Genomic DNA, 18113 nt, shown 5'->3' with positions numbered 1-18113 from the left:
GCCAAAGTTATGTGTTGATCAGCAGCGGTCTCGGGTTGTGCTGGCGTATCGTCGGGATCTCTATCCCTTTGAGGCGGGTGTTAGCGTCACAGACGATGTTGGTACCATTCGTCACCGCTTGGACTTGTGGCTGAGTGGCTGATCGGGTTGACGGAGATCTTGACAGGGCCAGATTGTGAGAGTACCTAGCACGTTTGGAATGTCCTTCTCCGTATTCTCCGATAAAGGCATCTTAGGGTGATTCTTATAGGAGTTTTATGTGAAGTTTCCCACAGACGGCGCTAAATTTTTTCGGGTTGAAAACAATCAAGTTAGCGTCGCCCAATCTAGAGTTGAGTCTACGCGCTCCTTTCGGATATTGGATGGTTGGATGTCTCCCTGCCTCGAGCTTTGCCTGCACACGTAATGCGTAACACACATGGCCTCGTGGGGTGGCCTGAGGGAGCCCTTTCTGATGCCTAAGTCAGTATGGTATCCTCGGATGTAAAGTCTGGATCTTTGGCGTATGGCTCAATCCCGGTCTCTCTCTTAGTTGCTTATAGTAGTCTTATTTTTAGAGAGAGAAAGCAGTTGTTGTGTGTGATTAATTTGATTGAGTTGTTGATTGTTGTTGTTGTCTTCTCTTACATGGATCATAGTCTTCATGTAAGTGACTTTCCTTGGAAGGAATCTAAGGGAAGATATTTATGTGGTAGAGGATGTGTACCCTTATGTTCGACTTGGCTGTCATAGAGACCCGTTTGACCCGTCGATTGCCATGCGGGCCGGGTCGGGTTGACGTGCCTCATCACCACCAATTTAATTTAGGGTTGATGGATATCCATAAGGTGATGGTGGAACTGCCATTCCTGATACACCCATCTCAAACAAGAATTTCGGTATAATATTAGATAATATCTGGGAGTATATTAGACTATCTTTATCCGAGTTGAGATTCTCTATCCCATTTTTATGTCGCAACATCTTATGTCCCACTACCTTAATCTTGTGACACCTCACACTCAAAGTAATTAAAATACTGATAATTTATATCGAAATGATTATGTGTTATAAGGAGAAGCAATGAGACACGAGATGAGACACAAAATGGGACATATAATTTGCATTGATCTTTATCCGTGTATTCAAAATGAGTCTTATCTTATTTCATGCGTCCTGATGATTTGTTTATCATTTTTGTTTTGAAAGGAGTATTTAAACAATGTCAAACAAATGATCTCGACTGAGGGAGTATACTTTATATCTAAGACTCAATTCAGACTTATTTTTCTACTTTATCCTTATATCGATGCTCATATTCTTGCAAAATATTTACAACAATATATGAGAGTATGAGACCACTGCTCCTTCTCAAGTTTTACTATTAATAAGTCTTAAATTAGTCTTGAATTTTCAAGATCCAACTCAAAACTTTGTAACTATGAATACACATTATCCTAGGATTTTGTGCTAAGACTTGCATGAGTCTTTTACTTCAGACCCAAATCAGGTCTGGATTAAAGATAATTTTAGGCGTATCTCAAAACATAAATTCTTGTTTATTACAACAATAACCGTTTTAAACTTGAAACGGAGTTAAGTTGGTGGATGAGACATGATGAGAATGTTTAGGTCAACAAAATATTTGTCATATACTCACTCTTATTCACTATATTTTTCCATTTCCTTTTTTTACAAGAATTGATACGATGGAGTATTAAAACGCACAAAACACAATAACTTACATGTAATTAAATTTGGACCATACAAATCAACCCAAAAATGAAAATTAGGAAGAAAATCCGAATAATCTGAATAAGTAAATATGGAAGATTATAGTGGATACGAGCCTACGAGGGAGTATTAAAATGAGGGTATATTTAACGCGTTTTATCTAAATGGATTGTCATCTTAAGATATTTACTGATTCTAAAAACACGATCGAAAAATATCGAAATTGACCCGTTTACCAAATCTAGTCTAGCAAGTATTTGTCCTCTAGACTAGAATAAAGCAGCAAGTCACACAAATTTCAAAGCAATTTACTCACTGCTCACTACTTACATCATCAAATTGCTTAGTCAGTCATCTCTGAAACTCAACAATAATGGTGGTGAAAAGGAGAAAGAGTGTCAGACTTACTCAGAAAAAACTAAAACAACAGAAAAATCACCATGAAGAAGAAGAAGAAACAGCCATGGCAGAAGAAAGGGTTTCTGAAGATTACTGCTTTTTTTGCAAAGATGGTGGTCATCTCATTGAATGTGATCACAAGTTATAATCTTTTCCCTTTACTCAATTCTATTTACATTCATCATTCATTTATAAATTATAAATGTCTCATCTTTCTTAATTTTAATTGCTTTTCTGGGTTTTTTTGTTCCCCATTATTATTCTGCATGATAGATTCTCTTTCACTTTTTCTTAATTTTTTGTTCATTAGTTAATCAAGTTTTAATGCAGCATCTTTATGATTTTTATTGTTATGTTTTGATTAAATTGCTTGATCATGAAAAATGTGTCCTTTTTTTGTTGCTAATTAAAAGTTGATGAAATGCAACCCACCTTTATTTTTTCAAATAATTGTAGCTAAAAAATTAACAGCATGATACTTAACCCGTTTTAAACTACGGATAGCGCCGTCTTAAATGAGAATTTGTAAAAAATTAATGTTAGAACCTTATTGTTGTTGCTAATCTGTGATTAATATCTTTTTTAAATTGGGATTGCCATGTTGTTATCTGACAGTTTAGTGCAATTTACTTCCCTCAAAAAATTGTTTTTTGGCCTTTTTTCTATTAGATTATTTTATTGAATGTTCAGGTGAATGAAAAGAAAATATCCCATCTGTTCTTGTCATTTGTTTATCTGTTAAAATATTCCTTACAAATAATTAAAAAGTTTTAAACAAATGATTGAGACGAAAGGAGTATAAAATAAAATTGTTTTTTTGGTTGCGGCAGAAAGGCAATGAGAAAGAGGAAAAATGGGGAATGTAGTAAAAGCAGGTGTTTTGTTCCTTAATATTATTTGTTTTCTGGGAAAAAAAAATATTTGGTGGTAGGTAAGGTGAATGTTCCACCTGAACTTCTTGAAGAGTCATTGAGAGTATATGGCTGGCTGTACTTGAGATATAATTTGGTCACTTTTTAACATAAAACAGTAACTTTTTTGTGTCGTACCATACAATGATCTCATTTATATTTCCCAGATCGTCGAAACCCATATCTATCACTATACAATAATCTAAATTTCTTAGATATGATAATGTGATAATGGATCGCTTTGACAAATCAAATGCTACTGTATTTTACATTTTATCCCTACCTATGCTTAAAGAAATAACTGGTCAAATTTGACATTGATTAACCAAGTCGGATGATGGCGAAATTTGTGAGGGAAAAGTAATTATTAAAAGGTGGGAGTGGAGGGTGAGGGGAAAGGATACCAGTAGATTGCACGTGAGTTGCAGGTAGTATAGATTTAAACTGAGCTTTTGTTTTCTTGTGTATTTTATGTGATGCAGCTTCCGTCTTCCCAGATACTCCGCTCTAAACTAATATTTTTGTCAAATCAAACTCCTGAACCAGGATTGTCTAAATTAATATACTTTGAAATCCTACCAACTTTGTGAAATTTCTATGATTAATATTGTGTATACATCGAAAATGTTAAAGAGCGGCATGCTTTTGAAGTGATGGTGTGTCTTTGCGTATTTTAGCTTGTTAAGCTGCCTCTTGTCGTGGATACTTATTTAACTGATAGAGCATACCTTTCAATGGTATTTATCTGAATTCTTTATTTGTGTAAGAAGCATATCTTCAGTGTTTCCTTATGATGGGTGAAGTTGTGTTTGAGCCTTATGATTGCTCATTTTGCACCTGTGACCTTGTGTTATTGACCTGTTGTTTTATCTAATTAGAGCTTGATGGTGGGTAGATAGCATCAATCCTTACTGTGGACTCTTGTTTATGTTCCCTGTTACTCTATTAGTCTATGTTACTTCGATTGTTCGTCTATTCGTATTACTTAGCATACATGTGTTCGTTAATAGCCACTTGGAAACTTTATTTGCCAAAACATGTGGATTTTATGTTAGAACTGTTTCATCTGACACTTGAACACGCACCCTTGTCGCCTTGTCGGCTCTGACTGAATGTGTAACATAGCTATTGACTATGTAATAAGGGAGTTCCCGTCTTCGTTCTTTAACTGGTCTATGGAGTAAGGGAGCTCCTCCCTTCTTCCTTTAATGGGCCAAAGTTTTGACTTCATTTCTGTTCTTAATGTCTATGGCTACTGTTTTTTTTATGCTCTCCTAATCGTTTTGGTGTTTGCAGGGACTGTTTGAAGTCTTATCACCGTGGTTGTGTGGGCCAGGAAGAAGAAACTGAAGAAACTGATGCTCAGTGGTTTTGTGGTAAACTATTTAATCTAGATGTCCTAAGAACATTTTGGTGTTATAACTTTTTAAATCTCGCTACTAAATTCAAGGAAGTTATGGCAAAATGTCATTTTGTAGAAGTGTCATCTTTGTGATTATTATTGTTAATATCTGTTGCTGTTAGCCTGGTACTGTATTCTGTTCCTGAACATACATTTCTTTCTTTTCTGATTATTTTAATATTGTAGTATGATAATTTGCTCTTTTTCTGTTCATCCTTGTACTGCTTATATTTTTTTTGGCCTCTTCATTTACTTCCAGCATCTTTTAAGATCAAGCAAGGCTTACATTTTCTGTGTACTGTTTCACACTAAAATGTATTCAAGACTGAAAACTATCGCTTGGGCAATATAATGTGGCATTTTTTCATTTCCTATTTTTTGGTTGTAAATGGAGCTATAAGGGTAGTTTTTTTATTTTCATTTTGACATCCTTTGTTAGTATAATATATCTTCTATAAATTCTAGAATCAGCTATTCTCCTTGAGAAATGATTGGTTTTCCGTTTCAGACTGGCACAGTTGCTTTATGTGCAAACGACCTCCGCGGTATCAGTGTTTTTGCTGTCCAAATGCTGTTTGCCAAAGCTGCTTTAAGGAGGCTTCATTTGGACGAGTTAAAGGGTATAAAGGACTCTGCAACAATTGCCTTAATCTTGCATTACTAGCTGAGGAAGGACGGGAAGTTGACTCTGATGGAGTATGTGTTTGCTTCTTTATTAGTTTCCCAATTGTATCGATGATCTTATAATTGTTAGAAGGTGCTATATTCGATTTATTTCAGTCTTTCCTGGTGTGTCACAAATTGGTTTCTGTCACAGTACCTGTTTATTCGGGCGTTTGTATTTCGTGACATGAAACAATATGCTTAAGAATTAGCTGCATATGAGATAGATGTTGTCTTAATGTCAATTTCAGATGATTTAATCTCGGCCTTCTATGAGTTCGTCTTTTAAATTGTAGCAAATCTTGATTGACATCTCAAACATCGAAGGAAGTGGGATTTTTTCCAGATCTTCATAAAAGCTGGTTAAATATTACTAGCTGTCTCTTGTTACAATGACACCAATTACAATTCCCCAGTGCTTAAGGGTTCCTACTTATTGTGGGGTAAAAAGGGTTCACATTGTATTTACCCTTATCCTTGTGTTAGCAACACCAAGATGCTGTTTCCAAATGAACCAATGATGATATTTGCATCGAAAAGTGCATTGAATGAGCTTTACTTCGCAATAAAAAGAAGCACAACCAATCTAACGATTTCAGTTTGCAAATTTCTTCATAATTCAGAACCAAAGAATAATAAGTCATTGAATGCATTTAAAATGGAAAATAGCTGTTTTTTTTTTATTAATTTCAGTTTTTTATCCTCTAGGAAAAGGTGGACTTCAAAGACCGTGACACGTACGAAGGTCTTTTTAAAGAATACTGGGATATCATCAAGGAAAAAGAAGGCTTGACCTTGGATGATCTACATAATGCAGATGTTCAAATAAAAAAGGGTGAAAATGTCAAGGTTCAGCCGCAGAAGCCCCAATCTGACTCGGACGAGTCTGTTAAAGAGGAAGAGAACAAAGAATCTTCATCTGACAATCATGAGAGTGATCATGAGAGTGATGATGCTGTACAGCCTGTGCAGCCCGTACAGCCTGTACAGCCGGTACATCCTGTTATTGTAACTAAAACTAAGAAGCCTAGAAAAACACCAAAAAAGAAAATAGGCTCTAGCAAAATAGAATATGTAGGTTGGGCTTCCAAATGCCTAATAGAGCTCCTTGAAGCTATTGGAGTTGATACAAGCAAGAAGCTATCTCAGAACGACGTGTCTTCACTCATAATTAAATATGCACAAGATAATAAGCTCTTTCATCCTGAGAAAAGGAAAGTGATTCTCTGTGATGCACGCTTGTGTGCTCTATTGAAAAGAAAGACTATCACCATATATAAAGTATATGACGGCATAGAAGCTCATTTGCTTGAGAATGTAGAGCGGTCGGATGATGAAGGATATAGTTCAGGCCATGAAGAGAATAATGATTCCTTGCCTACTAAAAAACAGGCGTGGTGGAGAAACACTGGTCCGTTTCAGAATAAAGGATCAATTATGGAAAAATTCCAACAAAAGGAAGGAATACCAGAGGAGCCTAAAAAAGTGGAGCCTGTTATTAAAGTTGTGTATAGTAGTTTTGGAGCCATTGTGCCGCATAACATGAAAATGGTCTATTTGAAGCGGAGTTTAGTGGAAAGTCTGTTGGAAAACTTTGAGACTTTTGAAAGCAAGGTGACAGGAAGCTTTGTGAAAGTTAAGTCAGAACCAGTTGATCCTAAGAATCTATATGAGCTACTTCCTGTAACAGGTAACGCCCCTACATCACATGATGATAAGAGAGTGAAAAATCAATTAGGCCCTGTTATTGAGAGACCTGTTTATTTTACCCATACTTCGTCATCCTGTGTTAGAACAACTCATGACTAAGCCTATCAAGTCTCTCAACGGTGATGAAAATATATGTTTTTCTATTGAGTTGAGTAAAAACGCTACAGTGATAATAAATATTAGTTTTAGGATAAAAATAGGTTGTTTGAATCATCTTATTTCTAATACATACATTTGTGTTTTTAGATTTATCCGGCCGGGTTTATCCGAACTACTGGCATAGCTGAAAAGCTAGAAAGTGCCAACAAAAATGGTTATATGTTCCTTGGGGTGCATAAAGTTTATCATCGTTGCTTTGTTCATTAACTTGTAGAAAAGCATCTTTTATATCTACTGCTTTCAAATTGTACTTAATATCGTATTGTGCTTGATGTCACTATTTATTGGAGATAGCAGTTGTTTTCACTGTTTTTTGTTTTTAACAGTTATAATATTTTTTGGTTTGAAATTTTTTTTTTGGTTGTTTCCTCTTAGGAATCAAGGAGGAATCCGGTAATGAGAATAGGAGAGTGCTTCTTCAAGTGTCTAATCTGCCTAATGGTGTTCCCATGAACATGCTTTCGAATGATGATTTAACTGAGGTAAACGGACAGCCTGATCCATTTATAAAACCCTTTATGAATCCCATCGCTTTAATGTGTTTATCTCTTGTGTTATTGATGGCATGCTTGAAATTGTCAAGCATTAACATGCTTAATCAAGGCCTAATTATGAGATATATAGTAATTGATTAAAATAACTTTGGAACTGCCCAGTATGCCGTTACCTGTCCTCTTTTCCAACCATCTTGATTGAAATTATATGGAGAATGTTGGCTTTAACTTATCTGATTTATACCGTCTTGAAATTAAATCATATCATTCATATATTTGCCTGTTTAGTGCTTCGCCATTTTCCATTGATGTGGCAGGTTTGCCTTTCTGATTTCCTCGTATATGGTGGTGTGTTAGATAGTTACTAGAAAGCTGTTCAATTCTTTGTCATTATGCAGGAAGATTGCAAGGGTTTGTGCCAGAAAATAGAGAGTGGCCTTATTCCAAAACCTACTGTTGTAAGCTCTCTTTATTTTTACTTTTTTATTTTTTTTTTGTATTAGGACATTTTAAGGAATAATGCGTCTTATGTGATTTCTTTGTTTCAATTTTTTTATATAAAAAATGGAAACTAGTATATGTGGTTGTGGAGGTTGACTTTTTGGTTGGAAAATGAATTTGGTAGTTTTTGACTAAAGAGGGTTTAATACAGGGAAATGGTATTTTGCAACATAGTGAGTTTGGAAGATAGAGTATGAGAAATTCCAGTTTGTTAATTGTATCATGATTAGTTTGATTATTGCGGTGCTTTGATCATTCTTCCTTTTCACGATTTTGACTGTCAGCTGGTTCTCTTTGTAAGTTAATTTTTTGGAACAAAAAAGGGATAGAACTGTAGAAGTATTTACTCTTGTTCTAAATGAAAGCCGTTTGATTCTGACACAGGTAGAGCTTGAGGAAAAGGCAAAATGTCTCCATGAAGATATTACTAAACATGTGAGTATATATACGGAATTACGGAGTACTATTGTTTGGATTCAGTATATATTGTGTAGGTTCGTGAATGGTGATTGAAGTATCAACAGACACTTGACTTGTGATTACGGCTTAAAACATAATGTTAACATTGATGTACCTTGAAGCGTTAATAGTTTTTTAAATTAACCACACTATTAACTTAAGCTAGCTACCCCAAGTAGGAACCCACGCAATTTGTTGCTTCGTTGGCTATAAAACTTGAGTAAGGAACCCTGAGCTTTTTCTCTTCCTTTGGCCGTTCTTTTCTCCCTCCGTTACCTGTTCTTCAAATGTAATGTTACCTGCTCCAAGATCATTTAGAACTGAGAATGGAAATTGGATTGGTAGATGTTTCTTTTGGATACATTAATCTGGTCATATTTTACACAATTCTTTGGCCAGTAGCGATGGCTGTTAAGTTCACGAATCATTTTGTCTGCTACTTGCCCCCTTATTATGTGCTTATTCCATATTTTAACTCACTGTCTCTCATTGTCCTGTTAGGCAATTGCCCGAGAACTTTCTATATTAAAGCACCGCATTGATCTAGCAAATGAGAAGGGACGGCGAGCTGAATATCCTTTCAGTCATGTTTTCTGATCTTTTGTTCCACTTTGTTCCATTAGATTTGATGCAGGATAACCATTTAAAAAGAAAGCCTCTATTTTCTGAATACGAAAGCGATATGTACGTACGTATGTACTTATTTATGTATGTATGTATGTATGTATGTATGTAGAATTATGTTACAACATCACCTCGATGGCTCAAAATCTGGTGTACCTCACAAAATAATAAGCGCATATATCTTTTACCATATGACTATGTTGAAAAAGTTATCCTTGACTTTGATGTGATTTCACATTATACGAGTATCGAAGAAGAAGAGACCTGCTTCAGTCAGAAGAAGAGCAGTTCCGTTTGCTTAACGAGCGGCCAAAAGTGATTGCAGAAGTAATTGAAGATAAGCCTGATTCTGAGGAAGCTGTGATTAATACTGATGCTGAAGGCCTCCCTACCGAAAATTCTCGTGAAAAGTCTGAAGACAGTGAAATAATTCCTGCTGCTTAATTAACTCAGGTAAATGCATTTCTTTCCTTGTTCACTGTCTGCCTTGATTCTAGTTTATAGTAAAGATTGTTGACAAAGCTGATCGTAATTTGGAACACATATAAGGTGTAGTCTTCCAAGCTAGTCATTAAATCAGGTTTTTCTCTGTGATTAAATTACCGGTGCCTTGACAGTATCTTACTCAGGGAGTCTTAACAATTAGAATAGCAGTTTTGTTGAAGATCTCTTATAGCCCTCACCTGAACACTAAACATAAACAATTGGCATCCTCTTCCATAACGTAAAGTAGAGTATTATGTAACGTAAAAGAGAGCATGCATAGGGGGTGACATCCCCGACTTGCTCTCCCACCATGGAAGGGAAGAGTTGAAGAGAGAAAATTGCAAGTAATCGAAGCTAGACATTAGCCTCATAGCATGATTTATATTACCTTTGATGCATCCATCAGTTTACTCTTCCATAAGCGTATGCTTTAAAGTAGGAGCAGCGTTAACTACTGTAGAATCTGTGACTTAATGATAGCCGTAAGGTGATCTTTGCTTGATGCATCCATCAGTTTTCCTTGCAATATGTTAAGCATAATGTCGGTTTCTTAGAAGAGGAGGACGAGCCCTTTTTGATTGAGATTACTCGGTTTGTTGTGTTTGCAGGATTTTAATTCCAAGCGGAGCTTGGTTGCAATAAGCCTGGAAACTTCTCCTAGTGCTGCTTTATGGAACACAAACCTTTCTTTGAACCGGGAATAATAAATGTAGCTAGATGAGCAACAGACATACATTTGGTTTGAGACAGTTCTAACTTTGTTAATTGTCATTGCTGCAGTAGGATTTATTTTAAACAAGTACCATTATGTTTGCAATGTTAGTTAAGTACACTTCCTCAGTCCCAAAAAATTGGTGAATGATGAATTTCTCAAATAAATTCTCTTAATTATTTCAAGAGCTACATGAAACTATGTCTCAAGAATCAGGACATATGTACATTGAAATATACATGAAACTATTTCTCAAGACAAATCCTTGCCAGTTGCCACCAAGGAGTATCGGTTTCATACAGTAGTATAACTATTGTTTCTGAAAAAAAAAATGGTTGGAAATTTAATACAGAAGTCAATTTTCGCCATCCCCTTTTGGTATACAGGGAGTATAGGAGTATATCTACAAAATGTGGGGGGAGATTTGAACATCATTGGCCCCAAAACAGAGGAGCACAATTTTATGTTCGTCATATCTTCGTCTGAAGTAAAAGCATCACCGCCTACTCAACGAAAGAAACTAGCATTATGTCGTCGCTGAAACCAAGCCATTGTCAGACAAATGCTCGAGCAGAGCCTTGGAATCGAGATTATATATAGGTCAGAATGGCCAAGTTTTGGAGCCTGAGTTTGCACGCTTAAGATACACAACTACAGCGACGCCTGTAACCAATGCTGCACCTGCCCAAATCCCCGGGTAACGAGGTGTCCATCCTGACTTCTCAGTAGTGACAACACTACTCTCGGAACTTCTTTGCTTCATAGATTCTGGGAACTCCACATATAACCTCAAAACCTAGACAACATAAAGTCAAATCATCGATTATGTCGAAAATGAGGAAAACAATGCTCATGAGAGTCGGCTGTCAAAAAAAAAAAAAAATGCTCATGAGAGTCCTTTTTGGGATGGTGCAAAAACTTTAGCCTATTAAGTGGCAAGCGAAATAAAAGTGTCAATGGATTGTTGACAGCAGCAAATCCAAAACTCAGAGTCCCGCATAATCAGAAACGCGGGGACAACCAACGAGAATGGAGAATGCTTCATAACACAAAAGGAGTTCCTGTATCATAAAACCACCATTGGTACCCATGAGCACGTAGATCAACTAAGGGTTGATCTAGGTTGACAATGGTTGTCCATCACAAGCTTGCCTTATGAGTTATGAAGGAGAAGGATGCCAGCCCCCGTCGTGATTTCTAAGATTTCATACATAAGAAGACGACGTTTGTGCACAGAATGTCCAAAAGTTTAAAAAGACAAATGAAGCTGCATCATGAGCAAAATACAGTACCTTTTGTCCTACTGATCTAGCATGAAGCACAGCGCCCATGAGATCAGCATCACATGTGAGTAACACTTTATCACTTTCATCGTCTTGATACTACACTCAAAAAGGAAAATCATTGGCAACGCACACATCTAGATTAAAAAACGGGCATAAGGCATAGAAGGTAGTACATGCAATACAAACTCACCAAAAGTTGCGGACGACTGGCATTCTCACTCGATCCTATTCTTTGCACAACAGCAGTCATGAGCTCATCCAAACTCTCAGTACCTGAAGATATATTTCCAAACAAAAAGGAACACATTGACTTTGTGAGTATCAGCTTAGATCTCGTCCTAAAATGGAAAACTATACATAAAAAATGAGAATAGAAAACTTCAAATTAAGATCATGCCAGTTGCGAAACATCTTCAAACACCACAGTGGTCTTGAAATGAAGTTATTAACAAACAATTGACAGTAACTCGCACAAAAATATAGGTTTCAAGAGCAACTTCATTTGAGATGAGCCAAAAGGTTTTCTTCTTTTAAGGACAACTCTAATCCTCTACTGACTACTATCCCCGTATGATAGGTTTCTTTACAGCAAAGAACAACTGTCTCTCGGCATGAAACTTACCAAAATTAAATCGGTGAACACTTCCATTGAGGTCCTTAAATTTAAATGAAAATGAAGTTCCAGGACCAAATGATGGATATTTTCCTTCTGTTCCTTCAGAATTCATTAACGCAGTCGACATTTCACTGTACACAGGTTCCTGATTGATTAGTATACAAAACTAAATGTCAATCAGAGTTCGAGGCAGAAATCAGACGAACGCATACCTATGTGAATCGGTATCTTCCGGTGCTTCTAAAGCAAGCGCTGAATCCCAAAACTTCTGCATCATTGTAGTTGCCATTTCATTCATAGCTCCAGAGCTACTCTCAACCTTCCAATAGATGATACAAAAAATGCCGGAAATGAGATAATAGTAAAAAAAAAAAAAAAAAAAAATAGAGCTATGACTTGTGGAAAAAAAAAGAAAAAAAAAAAGCAACCACTCAAACGAAATCAAGAATTAACAAATCAAAGAGCATGTTTAGGTTCTCCATTAGGCTCAAATAATGCTTAAAGTAAATCAAAGACCCCTACCACGAAATGAAAAGCAAGCAACATACATACCCTCACACTTAGGCAGCATACTAATGACACTTGAGGGAGAAGCCGTTCTCATATGTCTACATGGGTCTAAAAACAGAGGACAAATATAACCCATTTTCAAGAACATGTTAATGTCATTATATAAGCAGTCACTTGCACATCGTCACCTTCCCACTTGTTAAGCATTAAAGCACAGACCAGGTCACTAACGACTAAAGATGGCAAAAGAAAGTAAATAATTGATGTTGAAAGATGGCCGATTTAATTGCCACAGTCATTAGGAAGCACATATGATGATTGAAAATTAGCAAATCAGACGAGAAAATACCATGGAAATGGCAGCATGAGTCAACTGTAGGACATCAACGCAAGCAACAATTGATCCATCTGTACAAGAACAACAACAATCAGAAAGACTACCAATATAGACTGGTGAGACTTGAGGTTAGTTGTCAGCTGCTTACCTCTGTCCAAAACAGGAAGATGAAGAAACTTCCCATCATGCATTATACGCAGTGCTTCAAGGATTGTTATATCTACATTAGCACATTCAGGATTGGCTGTCATCACCTTTGACAAGAAGCGCATGAAAAGTCAGATCCAGACCAAGAAAGGACGAAGCAAAAAGGCTTCCTCAGTAACAGAATTAAAAAAAAAAATTCTCAAAATGTGTAAGCATTCAAACCTTTTCCACCAAAGTTAACTCAGGTGACAGGTTTGGTGCTACAACCCGCATGAGGATATCCCTTGAGCTGCGAAACAGATAGCAAACCTTGAATATACGTAAACACCAAAAACTCATTAGAGTCTAAGAAAGAAAATCCACGTAGAGGATAATACGTTAGGATTCCCATGACTTTGCCGCTACTTGTTACGACTACAGAATTAACACGGGCATCTCGCATCTTTTTAGCTGCAACGTAAACAGGATCTGATGGCGAGACAGTCGCTGCCCTGAAAAATTAATATTGACAAATTAACCCATAAACAATGCCCATGATATGAAAATAGCACTTTGCATATACTTATAAATGCATACTTGATGTTTTCAGTGATTATAGTTGACAATGAAGGCTTGAACATTCGTTCCCTTAATGTTTCAATAAAAGCAGCCGGTGCTGGATAGAGAGTATGAGAAAATATTAGATGATGTACATTTAGTTATCCATGAACTCAATTGAGTCAGTTTTCAAGAAATGACAAGATAATTACTTTTGAAACTTAAAGGAAAGATGATAAAGGAAATGCAACCAACCGTTAGAATTGTTTCCTTTTTGGTAATCAACTCCCTCAACTGCGGCAGCAATTACACTACCTTGCTCAGCTGTTTTCTCCATTCTTGATATGGCATCATACAGACACCTTGTGATATCTAACAAAGCAATCACTTCACCATTTTCGACAACAGGAAGATGTCTAAATTTTCCTGTAGACAGAAGTACACAAAAATCAGATAGTTCCGTCGAACAACTTGTGAAGTTTCATCTCACTGAAGAATGACAGCTATATACAGACTTTCTTTGTGTTGAAGCAACCCACATCTTACTTCCAAAAAGGCCTTCCAATTAACATAGCTTTTGCCAAAGTAAAACGGAATTCATTGCAATAACTTGAATGTACGCGTTGTCTAGATTGAAAAAATACAGAGTTCATATATCCCAGATACATCAAGTTCCAAACTCGTTCGAATCAAAATAGTTTCAAACTCAAATAAATCCACTTCCAAACAACTTTTCGAATGCAAATACCCTATAAAATTTCTTTCCTAATTAACTGTATTATACAGTCATTAACTATCAAAAGTTGGAATCCAGCACAAAATTATGGCGCAACAGCATAAGCAATAGCCAAGAGTAAATATCATGTATGATGAGTCGATGACTATGATCAGTTACTACTTACTACACTGCATAATAGTAAGTAATTACAAATCCTCTATCTCACCTTGGACCATCTTCTGAAGAGCCTCAATCGCCAATGTATCAGAAGTTACAAAAATCGGATTCCTTGTCATAACTTTCGACACTACAGTCTGATCCGGCCTCAGCTCCTCTGCTAGCACTCTAGTTGCGATATCCTAAAACCGTCACCACAACAATAACACCAATTACTTTAAAAATTCCTCTCCTAGAACACCAAATCTAACAAAATCATCACAATGCTTATAAATTACTCCTATAAATCTATATCAACAAACAAGTAAAATTAGACCTTATCAGTGCAAATGCCAGACAACAAAGCATTAGAATCAGTCAATAACACAGCGTCAACACGCCGAGCAGCCATCCTCCGACACGCATCCGACACTGATGTTCCCTCCGGTATGGTCAACGCCTTCGATAACTTGAGCTTCTTCACCGTTCTCTCCCCAACCACATTCGACCTACCATTTCACCCACATTCATTACATTATTATACTCTCATTTAAGCGTTTCTGCAACATTTTTGGCTAAAAATATAATTTTTCGTAAAACATGACGGTAACAAATGTGAATATATTCGTATCATCACAATCATATCATTATAGTATTATTCTACCTCAATTTAACCATAATCTATTTAACTCGACAATTTGACCCTACTTTTCGCAGTTACATATCATTATTTTGCAGATAACTTGACGTCTTAACAATATCAAATGATACTTGAAAAGATTAAAGATTCGAAACTTTGACCTCAAAAAGTCCAAAGCAACAACATATCAAAAAAAGGAGCATAACACACATTAACATAGACAATTGATAACAATTACGGAGTGTAATTGATTATACTGCCTCGTTTTCATCAAATGTAGACACTTTGACGCTATTTTTCGCATTTCAACATCATTTCCCGCTAAAAATATAACTTCGCGCAAAATATAACGATAGAAATGTGAATATCCTCGTATCATCGCAATTAAAGTTTCCAAACTTTGACCTCAAAAACTCAAACACTTTTGACATTATATCGAAAAAAAAGAGCATAACATAGACAATTGATAAGAATTATAATTAGCTGAAGAACATAAAATAACAAAAAGAAAGGAAATTACGAAGGAGAATTAGGTCTGGGAGAATGATTATTGTTGAAGGAGCCATTTTCCGACGGCGACGGTGGCGGAGGTTTCTTAGTCGACGGAAATCGTTTCTGAGACAAACTCGTTCGGCGCGGCGGCGGTGGCGATACCACTTGCGAACTCATTTTATTGTTATTATAATTATTTTGCAATTCACTAATATTTCAAAAATTAAATAAAAATTACTTAAAATATTTCAAAAAAAAAAAAATCATTCAAATTCAATAGATTGATGAGAAAGAGGGAAGAGCTAAGGATTTATTTATTTATTTATTAATTTTAATTTTAATTTTCCTCTCCCTCTTCCAATTCTTCTTCTTCTTCTTCGTTAGCGATAAAGATTTTCTGAAAATGGTGTGTTCTAAGGTGATGGTGAGGTCGAGGTAGATTTTCTCTCTCTTATTTTGCGCCAATAATTTTCTTTTATTTTTTTTAATAATAAAAATAATGGAAATAAAATAAAATAGGGAGTTTATCTATTTTTTTTGTTTTTTTTTTGTTTAATTCTATGGGGTTCTAAATGTTGTTTTATATGGTATTTGTATGTTTTGTTTGAAAGGTAAAGGGAGATTTTGTATTTAGGTGTGTGTATTTATTGAGGATGATAAATGATGACTTTTAGAGGTAGTTGAAGTGCCAAGTTTCAGTTTTGTTGACATAGTTTTTGCATTTTTGGCAGGCCTACATTTGAGGGCAACATTGAATATGCCAAATGTGACTCTATGGAGGACTATAAACCACCAAGTATGCCAGGTGTGACGATCCGCACACTTGAACCCTTAGATTTATTTTATGCTTATGTAATTTCATTTCCCTTGTACATTTGTAGTAAGTATTTTCTTAGTAGTTTTAGAATAGGTTTCCATAAATAGGTATATCGCTATTCCTCGAACTAAACTTGTAGAATTCAATGCTCTCTCTACTGGATGTAATAATCAAATTTCCTCTTTAGGAGTCTTAGTGAATGAAAATCTACTTCCTACCTCAGTGCCTTCGTATTCTTTGTTGTTGCTTTGTTGTGAACGACTCTTTGCCTTCACTTTACTAACAAGCCGTGTTTGTGGGATCGACACTAGGATCCCGACTCACACCCCGAGACCCGAATATCGTGCTAGTGGGCGATCCCTCACTAGTACGAAGATCCTTGTCGCTTGCATCTTGCCTTGAGACGGGCAAGGGTGCGCGCCACGGTCCGGCAAAAGTAGCGGACCGTGACACCAGGCCATGGTATGATTACTAATCAAGAAATCAAGAATGAACTCAAATTAAAGTATGACCTAATCTTGTGAAAAGAGTAGACAATAATAATGTATTGGGAAAATTACAAATAATCACCACATATTTACATATTTTTACAAATAACCACCTTGTATTTGCACTTTTAGACCATCCCCAAGCAAAGGTCACGCTAACTAGGTCACGACCCGATTTTACTCTTAATCCCACCTTATTAACCTTGACCCATTTTCACCCTCCCAAGCAGAAGGTCGCGACCTAGGTCATCAACTCAATCATTATCCACTTTACAACATTACCAATCATTTTCCACATTCTCTACCCCACTTTTCTCTCTCTTACTTTTATAATTATTTATCCTAACATTTTATAAATATATTATTTTTCTATTATTTATAAATATATTATTTATCTATTATTGTAAATATCATTTTCCACATTATTTATCCTAACACTTTACGGAAAAAAAAATATTAGATAACGTTATAATTTTGAAAAGTGATTAGACGGTTTCATTAACAATTAAAATCCAAATGCTATATTTTGATCTAACGGTTATATTTTGATCTAACGGTTATAATTAAAATCCAAATGCTTATCATTATTCCAACGGCTATATTTTGATCTAACGGCTATAATTAATTGACGGTTTTATTTTGAAATTTTACATCCAAATGCGACAATATAATTATTTTGAAATATAATTAAAACCGAGTAACTCATCTAATTATTAAAACCGAGTTTCTTATTTTAATAAATAAACCCGAGTAACCAATTAATACAAGTCGAGTAACCAATTAATACAAGTAACTCATCTAATACCGAGTAACCAATTAATAAAAACCGAGTAACTCGTCTAATTCTGAGTAACCAATTAATAAATATTGAGTAAGTACTTTCACGCAGAAATACACAGTGCATTGAAAATGTAGTATTTTTATTATTTATTAATTATTCCACCAATTAAATTTGGACACATAGAAGGTCACAAATGTGGTCAATTTTATTCAAGTATGGTCACAAATTGACCTTTGGTCACAAATTATCCCATTTGGTCACCAATTAACTACCTTAATTAACTCACTAACCATGACCAAGCAAGGTCATGACTAAGCAATTGACCTTGCTTGGGGATGGTCTTACAAATAACCCC

General features: G+C 35.8%; 2 protein-coding genes across 2 annotated transcripts; one reads left to right on the top strand and one right to left on the bottom strand.

Moving 5' to 3' along the window:
* Positions 1-1875: 1875 nt before the first annotated feature.
* Positions 1876-10431, top strand: LOC141657596 (zinc finger CCCH domain-containing protein 19-like). Its single transcript, XM_074464880.1, has 10 exons — positions 1876-2253; positions 4320-4399; positions 4934-5121; positions 5797-6778; positions 7333-7439; positions 7850-7909; positions 8337-8387; positions 8913-8985; positions 9274-9488; positions 10130-10431. The coding sequence occupies exons 1-9, from the start codon at positions 2087-2089 to the stop codon at positions 9477-9479; spliced, it is 1914 nt and encodes a 637-aa protein (XP_074320981.1). The 5' UTR covers positions 1876-2086; the 3' UTR covers positions 9480-9488; positions 10130-10431.
* Positions 10373-16344, bottom strand: LOC141657597 (CBS domain-containing protein CBSCBSPB3-like). Its single transcript, XM_074464881.1, has 14 exons — positions 15701-16344; positions 14878-15049; positions 14611-14743; positions 13922-14092; positions 13706-13784; positions 13507-13620; positions 13352-13418; positions 13131-13236; positions 12995-13053; positions 12348-12454; positions 12142-12266; positions 11710-11792; positions 11526-11615; positions 10373-11029 (listed from the first exon to the last, which is right to left on the bottom strand). The coding sequence occupies exons 1-14, from the start codon at positions 15847-15849 to the stop codon at positions 10835-10837; spliced, it is 1650 nt and encodes a 549-aa protein (XP_074320982.1). The 5' UTR covers positions 15850-16344; the 3' UTR covers positions 10373-10834.
* Positions 16345-18113: the final 1769 nt, after the last annotated feature.

This window comes from Silene latifolia, chromosome 5 (assembly GCF_048544455.1).
Source record: "Silene latifolia isolate original U9 population chromosome 5, ASM4854445v1, whole genome shotgun sequence".
NCBI classification, from domain to species: Eukaryota; Viridiplantae; Streptophyta; class Magnoliopsida; order Caryophyllales; family Caryophyllaceae; genus Silene; species Silene latifolia.
This window is presented reverse-complemented; position numbering and strand designations above follow the sequence as displayed.

Excerpts from the sequence above, each read along its gene's own strand:
- LOC141657596 (XM_074464880.1), top strand. The coding sequence starts at position 2,087 with ATGGTGGTGAAAAGGAGAAAGAGTGTCAGACTTACTCAGAAAAAACTA. Across the intron at positions 7,440-7,849 it reads CGAATGATGATTTAACTGAG|GAAGATTGCAAGGGTTTGTG; the intron begins GTAAACGGACAG and ends GTCATTATGCAG. Across the intron at positions 7,910-8,336 it reads TTATTCCAAAACCTACTGTT|GTAGAGCTTGAGGAAAAGGC; the intron begins GTAAGCTCTCTT and ends ATTCTGACACAG.
- LOC141657597 (XM_074464881.1), bottom strand. The coding sequence starts at position 15,849 with ATGAGTTCGCAAGTGGTATCGCCACCGCCGCCGCGCCGAACGAGTTTG. Across the intron at positions 15,050-15,700 it reads CCCAGACCTAATTCTCCTTC|GTCGAATGTGGTTGGGGAGA; the intron begins GTAATTTCCTTT and ends GTGAAATGGTAG. Across the intron at positions 14,093-14,610 it reads TCTTCAGAAGATGGTCCAAG|GAAAATTTAGACATCTTCCT; the intron begins GTGAGATAGAGG and ends TTCTGTCTACAG.